This window comes from Xiphophorus hellerii, chromosome 13, assembly GCF_003331165.1.
Source record: "Xiphophorus hellerii strain 12219 chromosome 13, Xiphophorus_hellerii-4.1, whole genome shotgun sequence".
NCBI lineage: Eukaryota > Metazoa > Chordata > Actinopteri > Cyprinodontiformes > Poeciliidae > Xiphophorus > Xiphophorus hellerii.
Window position 1 is genome coordinate 4,334,997 of NC_045684.1, and position 12,035 is coordinate 4,347,031.

At 38.1% G+C, this 12,035-nt stretch overlaps 1 protein-coding gene across 3 annotated transcripts; it reads left to right on the top strand.

Moving 5' to 3' along the window:
* Positions 1-228: 228 nt before the first annotated feature.
* LOC116730815 (voltage-dependent calcium channel gamma-4 subunit-like) lies at positions 229-10,986 on the top strand. 3 transcript variants are annotated; one of them, XM_032580314.1, is made up of 6 exons: positions 229-332; positions 583-999; positions 3,461-3,715; positions 6,264-6,347; positions 8,322-8,462; positions 8,666-10,986. In XM_032580314.1, exons 2-6 carry the CDS (start codon positions 969-971, stop codon positions 9,508-9,510), a joined length of 1,356 nt encoding a protein of 451 aa, XP_032436205.1. In that variant the 5' UTR covers positions 229-332; positions 583-968; the 3' UTR covers positions 9,511-10,986. The 3 variants fall into 3 exon arrangements, with proteins under 3 accessions (XP_032436205.1, XP_032436204.1, XP_032436203.1); XM_032580313.1 differs by having other exon boundaries at positions 235-339; XM_032580312.1 differs by having other exon boundaries at positions 235-999.
* Positions 10,987-12,035: the final 1,049 nt, after the last annotated feature.

Here is a 12,035-nt window from a genome sequence, read left to right on the forward strand (position 1 = left end):
AATCCCTGTGTTTGGGCAGCCAGTGTCAACATCTAAGCTTCTCTGTGTGCGAACACAATTTACACTGTAATTTTTCTTTAATCTCAACAAAATCCTCTCAGTTGTTACATTCATCGCTTTATTTCCCCATCTCAGCTCTGCACACTAACAAACACACACCCACACGCACACTTGCCAGCTTCACCATAGACTTTGGAATTCACTGTTGCCATGGCAATGGACTAGAGCACGCTCTCTCGCATCGCTTGTTCTTTTTTTGCTTTCTCTCTCTTTGTGGAGGCAAACCAGCTTCTCTTATTTACAAGGGGGCTTGCTTTTGCTGTTGGCTACAGGTTACAGGTTTTGGATATTTGCTTTTTTTTAACTGACAAAGAAATCATTTTAGATTGAAAAAGGCTTGTATTCACAGGGAATGCTTTTGCACAGAAGCATCCCCTGGTTTTCAAACTCATTTCTCATCTGTTAGTCGAATTCACCGCCCACCTCATCTCGTCTTCTTCTTTCAGTGTTTGGTTTCTTCACTTTATATTCCCAGTCCTTTGATTCTGTTCATCTCTCTCTCTCTTTTGTCTTTTCTGGCAGTCTCTCTCATTTGCTCCCTCCTCACCCCACCTTCCCAACGCCACCTCCTTCTTGCCTCTCTCAGTTGCAGAAGATGACTGCCACGGCAATTCAATAAGAGGAGCGGACAGCGAGTGAAGCACCCACCACTTGCTAAGAACAAGCGAAGGAGTGGCCAAAATTTAAAAAAGAAAAAGAAAAACAGAAAAAACTAAAAAGAAAAGAGACCGCAAAGAAGTAGGAAAGGTTCAGATTCGAGGAAGTGGCAGTGAAAAGAGAGAAGGAGAAAGGGGAGAGAAAGCAAAGGATAAACGGTGGATGGAGGCGGTTCGGACCGGGGTTACGAAGCTCTCTTCACTGACGAAGAAGAAGAACAGCAGCAGCAACAGCAGCAGGGGGGACAGGAGATGGAGACGAAAGGAAGAAGCATGCCCCCAGGTAATACACTTGCATACGCATGTGCTTTTGCATACAACCTGCACACATCTGGATTTTTGTAGGTACACATATGACTCATGCATCTGTATTTAAACAGATAAATAGACGCACATGACTTACTGCCATTCAGGAAACGACCCAAATATCCACATTCACACCGGCTCTCACCTTAAGGTGCAGATGTGTCCAGAGGTCTGGGTTCAGCTTTGGTACATGTAGCTATGATCTGGTATAAGAAGCTGAGGATTTGGTCATGTCTGGGTCAGAAATTGCTCAAGTGACGGATATTGGTTAAGCAATACAGTTTAACACAGAGAGCAATTACAGTTACATAAGTGATTGTTCTTTTAGTTGAATTCCTATTTGAGTTGTCTTTAGATGCATGTTCTCAACCTGTCACAGCTTTGGTTGGTTAAATCCCCTAAATTACTTCTAATTTGACCCAATCAGAATCAAGTGCAGTTAGGAAGGATACATAGCTCTGCTGTGATCTCTTGTAGCACACAGTTAATTGTGGACATTTAATTTTTCCACATGAAAAAAAGTGTTTTAATACAGCATCATGCAATATCAAACACCTTAAAAAATATGTATTTAAATTTTTTTGTTTTGCTTTGATCCTTTGATAGTCTGTTTTTACTCCTACATATTTGAATTAGACAAATTAGAACATATATCCACCATTTAAGAAACCTGCATTTCAAAACCGTTACTTTAGTTTGGTGAGATGTAACATCATCAGTTTTAAAGAGGTCTTAAATAACCAGTTTAAATGTGAATAGACGTATAGGAAGCCTGTTGCTGCCACATTTACTTGTCGGGGCCAACATGGCAGCAGGTTGGTCAGAGGAAGAAAAAACAACAAAACAAGTTTTCTGTGTTTAAAGCAACAATACAGAAGTTATTTATTGTGTAGAAGCATAATGGATGGATGGATGGATGGATGGATGGATGGATGGATGGATGGATGGATGGATGGATGGATGGATGGATGGATGGATGGATGGACTTTTAAAATGCAAACAATAAAAGCTCTTGATTTCAAGATGAAAATGTTAAGTGTTTAGAAGAACAAACAACTTCTAATGAACAACTGATTGAACTTCTTCACCTTAATTCTCCTTTCATTTTGCTGCAGTAGTAAACCCCAGTGCTCTGAAATATTATCTTGTCATTCTTAATGTATCTTGAGTAGTCTGTCACAGTTATAGAGGTACCTAAAGGTTGCATATTTATTTTCTGCATTTTATTTCCTAAGTTTTTGAAAACTTAAATCTGGGACAGAAATTATTTGGGTTTTTTATAAGCATGAATGAATAACTGAATGGAAGATAATGTGTATAGGAGGTGAAACACAGCTTTTGACTTTCACTTTTGACTTCCTGCACAATAGTTAGAATGAATGCATCTATGTTTCCCTTTCCTCTCCAGAATCAATTACTGTATAATGCACCAATATTGATCAACGACTAAATGGCTGGTTATAATGAGCAAACATCATAACCATAATTTAACTGGTAAACAGGATTCTTGAAAATATAAATGATTCATGAAAAGGTTCGAGCCAAGACATAATTACTCATCTACACACTTAATATGTCTGTTATAAAAAAAAATTCAACAGTCCATGTAATAAATTACAAACAACTACTAACATTTGTAACTGTCCTGCATCCACATTTACAATTTTCACATCTTGCTCCAGCGATGTGGACATTTTGTTTCCAGCTGGCTGCACACTGCCAACATTTCTTCACAGCTTTGGGCTACATACGCTGTGTTTTGATTAAAAACTACTCAAGTGTGCTTACATAGAATGTAGTGACGGAGTCAACACCATCAGCAGGTCCCACCAGTCACCTACAGTGGGCCCATCAGGGACAGTAGATCTGTTCATGCATCAAAAGTTAATAGTTTAATTTACAAATAGAGGCAAACAACTGACAGCTAATGGCTATTTTTGTAAGGCTTTTTAAGGTTTCCCATCCTTTCTGGAGAAAAATAAAATACAAGCTTTTGATGGCTTAAAGTAAATGTAACTTTGCTCATTACACCAAACTTGATGAATTTTCGACAAGGGCAATTAAAACATTTACTTAAAATGTAATGCTGAATAAATTAATGGCAACATTGAATCTAAAGCATCATAAGAGAAAAGATCAGAATAGACAATGGAGTGGGTTGTTAAATGAATTTGCAAGACAGACAAGCCCCTTCTGGTTCTAATTAAAGGTCAAAAGTTACCTAATGCTCTTCTAAACAACTTATTCTCCTCCACTTGACGTTTTATCAGCAGGTGGTATTTATTAACATTCAGCACTGAATATTTAGCTAAAGGTGGGTGAGAGAAAAATAACTGAATGTAAATCAATAGAAATAGTCATCTCTGTTTATTGCATTTTTGGGAATCAAACTAAAAAGTTAAAAATACCTTCTGATCCTTTTTCTTTATTTGTATTAGACGTCAGTTTCCTTCCACGCCCTGCGATGGTTTGGTGGGAACGAGGCATCCAGGTGCTGTTGACCACCATGGGGGCCTTTGCGGCATTTGCTCTCATGACGGTGGCCATCGGCACAGATTACTGGCTGTATGCCCGCGCATTCATCTGCAACAGCACAGCCAACTCCTCCCAGGAGGATTCCTCCAGCAACAAGGACAAGAAAGACCCCGGGGCTCTCACCCACTCTGGCCTCTGGAGGATTTGCTGCCTTGAAGGTACAGCTGGTTTCAGTGTTTAAGACTGTAAAATAACTGTCTGGTGTGATAAGTATGTATTCTTATGTATTTAGTTGCTTGGTGGGAAGGATGAGGGACTTTTTGAGATGAGTGTGATCATCAGAGTAATCAGACATGACATAAATAGGTGTACAATCACAGACACATACTACAAGCAGTACCCATGTGATATATAGTCTCCCTGACATTTTGTCATCTACTACTAATGTTTTAGTCATGGTAAAGGATTCATTAAATCGTCATCATTTTGTCGCTGCCACTTTTCATGGCTGGAGAAAAATCTGAGCTGTGATCAATTTAAAAATACAACAAAAATAGAACTGCAAGCAATTATGCCAACCTACCATGCATTGACTATTTAATATTACCACATTTTTCATAGCAGCAAATTAGATCATCCTTGCAGAAGCACTCAGGCCTTACAGTCGTAGCCTCCATGCTTTTTGACACTATGAGTGCTAAGTGCTGCTAAAATGTTTTTGTTTCTTAATGTTGGAGGAAATGTAAAAAAAAATTGAAAAATCGTTAAATTCACTAAACATTTCTAGAGAAACTGTTTCTTGACATAACATATGAAAATCCTTAGACATTGATTACTAATTAATGGCCATGTCTTCATGGCCTTTGCTCACTCTGTGGGCTTTGGACCCTAAAAACATAGTAATTTTGAGAAAGTACTGCAAAACCTCACAGCCAGAAACACAATCCCTCTAATGTGTTTAGCAGAACAAAGAGTGGACGGTAGGGATGTTTGCATAAATTAGGAACTATTGCTATGTATCCTCTGCTTTAACATTGTAAGCCTTCCTTACGCTGTCCATGGTGCTGAACAAGCAAACTGCTTCATATGGAATTATGTTCTTTCTGCTTCTACACCTATTGAGTCATAATCTGTCATAAAAGAATTTAAATTCATTCAGTGCTTGTCTTGCCAGATTTGACAAAACAGTTACCTGGTAATTTTTTTAAATGTTGAAGGATATTACATTGCCCTCAAAAAGTGGATTCCCTTTTGGGTTAATTTGATATTTTAGTCAACATTTTTAAAGTAAATTGTGTCTATAATCTGTGATCTCTCCTAAAAGTGTCCTGTTGTAGTGTCAAAATGTTTTTGTTTCTTGTTAGATTTTTAATAGAAACTGCCCAAACCTTAGCCTTTATAAACAGGGGATGTTTTTGACTCTTTAACTACACTGTTAGGTAAATTTGTATTTTGATCATATAAGGTTTTGACTCCAACCTGGACAATTTTGAATGCAATGGTTCAAAATCGCATCCATTAGGATGCAAATGGATTTAAGCAATTAGGTGATGTCTGTTTGTGTAATTAGGTTGGTGTGGCCTATGATCAACATCATATGTCAAAATATCCCTAATTACTAAGCAAGATATATTCGTCGGTTAAAGTGGACCAAGTAAGATTTAACTGGCTCTAAAAATTGTAAAACGTCCTTCAGAGAGACCAATGATCTTGAAATAACCAAAAATATTGAGTGCGAGTACAAAACCATTAAAAATTGTTTCAAAAAGTCAACAGCACCCAAAGAAATGTGGTAAGAAAAAATGACACAAAATGAACTGCCAATGAATTTGAGATGAATAAAAAGTGAAAATACCAGAAACCCATTCTCCTAAAGTGTAGTCATAGCTGCAATCTACCTGAAGTACCCAGATGTACAATGTGTTCAGTAGTCAGAGACAGGGGCATAGTATGAAAGGCTGAAACTCAACCACCACTGACCAAACTATATGTTGAAATAATTGAAGACTGGTCAGGAAATTTCTAAAGAAGCATTTTTTCAAATGAGAATGGAGTGACTCTTGACAGGCCAGATGGATGAAAGTGTTGTAACTGAAGAGGAAGTAGTTGGAAGATTTTGGGCAGAAGGTGGACTCAAAATAATCAGAATCTTATAAATAGACAACTTTGATTAGGCAGAAAAATGCTGCATTGAATAAACTGTGTGGCTTCTCAGAAAAAGACTTCTAAGATGAAAGAAAAATGATATTGTTGCCTTCTCACCTGACATAAATCACTGTGGTCCCTCCTTAAACATTAGAAGCAAAGAAACTGACAGACTCTATAAATGGAACCCTTCTGTTGTTGAAAATATGGATAGTTATATTAGTGACTGGTTTTATTTTTATGTCAGAAAAGTTTATTTGTATACTTTCAGTTGTTTGTTTGTCCATTATTTTCCTTTTAAAATATTCAAGTCAACAAGTGAGATGAAAATATTTCCCTTTTTCTTCCAGTTGCATAATAATTTTGCACAATGTTGATTGTCCAATAATCAACAGTGATATAGCTGTTCTCCCACAAAAAGCAAAAACCTCACTTCTGCTTACTTAAATATGCAACTACATATTGCACTACAACTTATTGAGATCTTGGATTGATTATAGGCATTTATGAGCAGATATTTTATAACAAAATTAATCCTCAAAAATACAGCTTTGTACAAAGTGTACTTCCATATCCTTCATCATCGCCTCTTCCTCATCCTCCCCTCTGTATTGTGCTCAGGCTTGAAGAGAGGTGTGTGTTCCCAGATCAATCATTTTCCCGACGACGCAGACTATGACCAAGATGCTGCAGAGTATCTGCTTCGTGAGTAACGCTTACAAAATGCATCACAAATTCACACAAAAAAAATGCATAGAGACATAAATAACAGTTCAGTGGCATACCCACACAGCACCGCGAACAGCACGTACACCCGCACACACACATAAATGTTTCAATTGAGCAACGATACAAAAAGGACCAGAATGGGGGTGGTGGGCGGATACCAATGCACGGATGTCAGACTCAAGCAAAGTGTTGCTGAAGGTGTGTGTGTCTGCAGGGTTTATGGATGCACGTGCATGGGGCTTTGAGTCTGGGGGTGTACGCAAGGCTGTGGTTTTCACAGATGGATTGAAAGAACAGTCTTCACTGATAGATTATTTTTAACCAGGATTTATTGCATTTCAACATCCATTTCTCTATTGTAAAAGCAAATCCTTTTTACACCACCATTAACCTTTTACTTTGCAAGGTATGTATTGCATTTACGTTACATAAAAATTGATATTTCTGGGAAGGAAGCTGGGAGGCTAGTGTGTTTCAGTTTACTAAACTGAATAAACTATTATGTTATGTGCACCTGTCTCATTGCTGCATAATTATTTTGATTTGCTTAATTATGTCATGAAAAAAATGCCTTTTTACCTTCTTACAATCAAAAAAGCAAAAGTAAGGTAAAAGTAAAATATTGATAATTTAAGTAATATTCAAGAGGAGCATATAATCATGTAGTTTTTATTCTTGTAAACATCAAATCTGAAGACAGGAAAGCTTGTAGATTGCATTTTTTTTATTATATGAGCTCCTTGAACTTTTCTTTATATGCTGAACTGAACATCTACTACATTTGGCCCAAACTAACTTATTTAAGGCTGCAGTATTATGTTTACAATGTTTTAAATAAAGAAAAACAACAAAAATGAATAAATGAAAACAAACCAGAATTACAATTTTCTTGATTTTTTCTCTTTTTTTTCTTCAACAAAAATGAGAATTTTCTTCTGTGACCATTAAGAGCAGAAGGTACCTGTCCAAAATGTAATGATGTGTGGTCTTATCCACTGGCCACTCAACATCGAGTTATCTTATCCTTTTAGCAGAAAAAAACCATGAAATGTTGACGCTTGGACCTCTGACAGCTATGAACTGGTTTCTTTGAATTACATTCAGCGTATCTTTTTTTCCAAACACAGCGGATCATATAATCCCAGAAAACTTGTTTTTGGTCCTTCTCCCAAATCTTCTCTGAATACATAGAATGTTCATTGATAACATTTAGAAAGGCCCATGGTGCGTTCATTCAGACAATCAATCTTTTACTTTTATGCAATCCATTAAAGTTAGGGGTGTCAAAAACTGGCCATCAGCATGAAACCATAATAAACATGAGAAATAGTAAATGAAAAATGTACAAAATCAACAGGGTGTCAGAAGGCAATTAGTATCAGTATGGCAAATGGAAGGTTGTGAGTTTGATTACAAATTTATTTCACCTATGTTTATCTATACCTGGTCAAGACACTTCACCTTAATTTCCCCTCTAAACTGGGTGTCATTCGTGAACATTGTGTGACAGTTAATTTTAAAGAAAATATGTAAGATTTATGCTAGAGTATGCAAGTTAAGTCCATTTACAATGTCATCTCAAGTTACATAAGTTTAAAATGACGAATTCGGCTTTATATCAGGATTAAACCTGAAATGGAACCATTTAGCATTTAATTCTCTCTAATATCTCCTGATAATTAACATTGTAAATGATGAGATAATGCAATGCTCAGTTTCCAGAGCTGTTAAACCGACAGAGCTGGATTTTGAGGCTTTTTGTTTGACAGTAAAACAGGAAAAACTCTGTTAATGTTTCAAGTTTCAAAGGGAGAGCTTTTTCACAACACTAGAATTATGTTTTATGATTAAAAACAATGTAGTATTGAACTTTTGGGAGAAAAAGTAGCAACAATTGTGGATCCTGGCAAAGACAGTCTGAAACAATAATGTTTCCATTGCCATCTGCAGGTGTGGTTAGAGCTTCCAGTATCTTTCCAATCCTCAGTGCCATATTGCTCCTGTTGGGCGGCGTGTGTGTTGCTTCCAGCGGCTTCTACAAAAGCAAAAGGAACATTATTCTCGGAGGAGGAATTCTTTTTGTAGCAGCAGGTAAGACTGGAGCTTTACTGCGGGTATTTCTGTGCTGTGAGACGTTAGTGAGATCAATAAATTTATAAACAAAATCCATATTGACATTCTTACTGCCTTTTTCCAACTGAAAAATTTGTCCAATGTGTCAACTTTCATAGTTCCATAAAGCTGAGCTTGTTTTGTGTGACAGGAGCACATCAACTTTTTGTCTATCTCTCTAGGGCTTAGCAACATCATTGGCGTGATAGTATACATCTCTGCAGCTCTCAGCGACATTTCTCCAAAGAAAGATGAGGATAAGAAGTGGCACTACTCTTATGGCTGGTCATTTTACTTTGGCGGTCTGTCCTTCATCCTGGCTGAGATGGTTGGAGTCCTGGCTGTCAACATCTACATTGAGAAGAACAAGGAGCTGCGCTGTCGCTCTCGCACTGACCTTTTCAAGAGCACCACCCATGCCATGCTGCGTCTGCCCAGCTACCGCTTCAGGCGGCGCTCCCGCTCCAGCTCCCGCTCCACTGACCCACCTCGTTCACAGGAGACTTCCCCCGTTGGAGCTTCCAAGACCTTCACTCTTCCTCCGTCTGCTCCTCCTTTCTCCGTTGCCACTCTGCCCAACCCACACCACAGCAGCAGTGGCGGGAGTGCTGGAGGTGGTGGTGACATCTCCATGTACACCCTGTCAAGGGACTCCAAGCTGGGGAGCCTGGGAGGAGGCGCCCCGCCTCTCTACGGCACAGTGGACCGGGCCACGCTTTATCAGCTTCACAATTACTTCCCGAAAGATTCCAGCGGCAGCAGTGGAGGCGCAGGAGGAGGGCCGGTGATAAGCAGTGGTACGCTCCCATCTCACTCCAAGTCCAACTTGGCGGCTGCAGCAGCTGCTGCTAATGCTGCCCCACTGAATACCTCCACCGCAGCTGCTGCGCCGGCCCCGTCAGCCCCAATCTCAACAGCTACAATGGAGCGAGACAGGGGCAACGTTGGAACCCTGGACCGGCTGACAGCCAAAAGGGACAGGGATAGCAACTCCGATACACTTAACAGGAAAACAACACCTGTTTAAAGTGGAACCTCACAGAGAAGGGCTAGAAGGGCCTCAAAAAGTATAAAAAGTTAGGGCTTAAAATGGGTGGGCAACATTTCAACAGTAAGGGTTTTTGTCCTTGAGTCTGGGAGTATCTAGCTGCCATAGATATAATATCATAAACAGTCATAAAACACCGAATACTCTGTGGACATTGATGACAACTGCCTGCCTTAAAACCATCGAAACATTCAAGTCAGTGTTTTATTCTGTTTACTTTTGTTTTCTCTTTTACTAAACCAATTGTACAAATCTGATCAAATAACCCCAGGGACAGAATAGAACAGTTCATACCTTTAATTGCCCTGGTATGAATCTGTAGAGTTTACTCTTGTAACGTCCCATCTGGCTTTTATAATGTCCGCAAGAGTCCAAAAACACTCAAAGATGACCAATAATAAGACGTGCCAAGATGATACAAGCCATAGTTTTGTCACATGTCTGTTCAAAGGAACAGAATGTCACAAATTATTGCCACGTGAAGAGCTTTTCAGGGACCAATTCTAGATCCTAAGTAGCTGCTTGACCTCTGGTCCACAGAGTAACACCTCACTCACATCTGGCCTAATGTTAATGTCACACAAGGGAGCAGTGTGACTCACTGCAAGACCATTTATTTTTAATGACATGTTAGAGAAATAAGTGCGTCCAGGACAGACTTCAAGCTTCACTTTGAATAGTTCTGTACACTCTATCACACTGCATCTGCCTTGCTAAAGCTTTCCTACCCTTTGAGCTTTTTCACAATTTCTTTGTTTATAGACACAAACTTTAATGCATTTTATTGGAGTTATATGTGCAGCTAACACAAAGTAATATATAATTGTGAAGTGAAGCCAAATTATGCATCTGTGGGGGAATTCCCTCATATGCATCTTTTTAAAGAGTGTTACGCTGATAAAAATCAAAAAATTATTCTTACACTACTAAATGAAATCCAGCGATATTAACTTCCTTCAGAATTCACCTAATTACTGAATAATTTGTGAAGCTTAATGTCACTGTTGATACACCTTTTCTATGCAGGCTTCACGTACGTATAGGGAGATATTGCTGAGCAACTGCTATTATGACCCCCATCATGTTGAGCATTTCAGTTCCTTTTTCAATCCATGATCTGAAATAGAAACAGAACAACTGCAAAGTTGTCACGACATGGAAAAGCAGCCATGACCCATTGTAACTCTGGAATAGCACAAAGTTGACTTTTATTGAAAAGGTGCAAGAAAAAAAAAGTTTAAATCAAAGCTTTCATAGGACATGTTTTTGGCAAATTTGAAGGAAGGTTGTGGTTAGGTGAGACCAAAAATGACTTAAATCCAAAACACAATAGCTACAAATCACTATGTCACAGCATCCTTTAAACACTGCCCACATAAACATTGTGGTATCGGGATCATGCTATGGGAATTCTTTTCAATTCTTTTCAATACCAAATCTAGCCATACTTTTCAGATTTGGGTTTGAAAGCCCAAGTTAAACCATTTTAATTTCAAAATTATGCAAAACCATGTATTTATCAAAATCTGAGTAAAATACATTAGAGTTTGTGACTGGATGTGACAAAATGTAAAACAAGTTCAAGAGGTATGAGGACTCCTGACAACCAACATGACCTAATACTCATTTATTTATTGTTTAAACAAGAGACTGTTAAAAGTGCATTTATGCCCAAACTGAGACTGAACTTAGATTACTATTTTTTCCCTTTCTTTCAAGTATTTCATCTTTTCTTGTGAAACATCAGGATATCCAAGATATTGTATAGGTAAAGTTAGGGATAGGATGATCTGTAGCAAAGTATATTTTTTGAAATGTTCAGCTAGGTTTCTCAGTTAGGGAATGATCATAATTGCAGCTATAAGTGCAACGAAAATTAATTGCAGATCACGAGTGAGCAGCTGCACTTTTGACTCTGCTCATAAATTATGGTCACGGTGTGTCATCAGGAAGCCATAATGTCAAAGGAAGTTTTATTTTCATAGAGAGAATGTTGTAAACATTATATGATATTTAATTGGTTTAAATATTTTAGGGCATTTTATGACTGCTTATGACAATAATTAGATACTGGAGGCTCAAAGGCAGCATCTGTTGAATGTTCTTGCTAAGGGCTGAAAAAGCAAGCAACAGGCTGGGGTTGGGATCAATTTACACTCAGGGGGTGAAATTTTATTTAGAGTCAAAGGTTAAAAATTACAGTCATCTGTTGCTCTGTACAAAATATGATTATTCAAACTATCTGTGTAACAATAGTATCTAGCACATCATTAAATAAGAGAATTTCAAAAAGTTAGTCAAGTTTCAGGTGAAACACATTCTACAGGGTATTTTTGAGATGGTTTACTAAATAGTTAATATCTGACAAATAAATTTCTGATTTGATTTTCCAGACACTCAGCACTAGACTCTTAGATTGTTGTAAGTTCCAGATTGATGTACAGAAATCTGAATGCAGTTTTGACTGAACAAATTAGCCCAACCCTTGCTATTAACAGCCTCTA

What these genes read in the sequence shown, in the direction of transcription:
- LOC116730815 (XM_032580314.1), top strand. Translation starts at nt 969, where the DNA reads ATGGAGACGAAAGGAAGAAGCATGCCCCCAG. An exon ending in AGGAAGAAGCATGCCCCCAG is followed by an intron (nt 1,000 to 3,460) that starts GTAATACACTTG and finishes TATTTGTATTAG; the next exon opens with ACGTCAGTTTCCTTCCACGC. An exon ending in AATTCTTTTTGTAGCAGCAG is followed by an intron (nt 8,463 to 8,665) that starts GTAAGACTGGAG and finishes CTATCTCTCTAG; the next exon opens with GGCTTAGCAACATCATTGGC.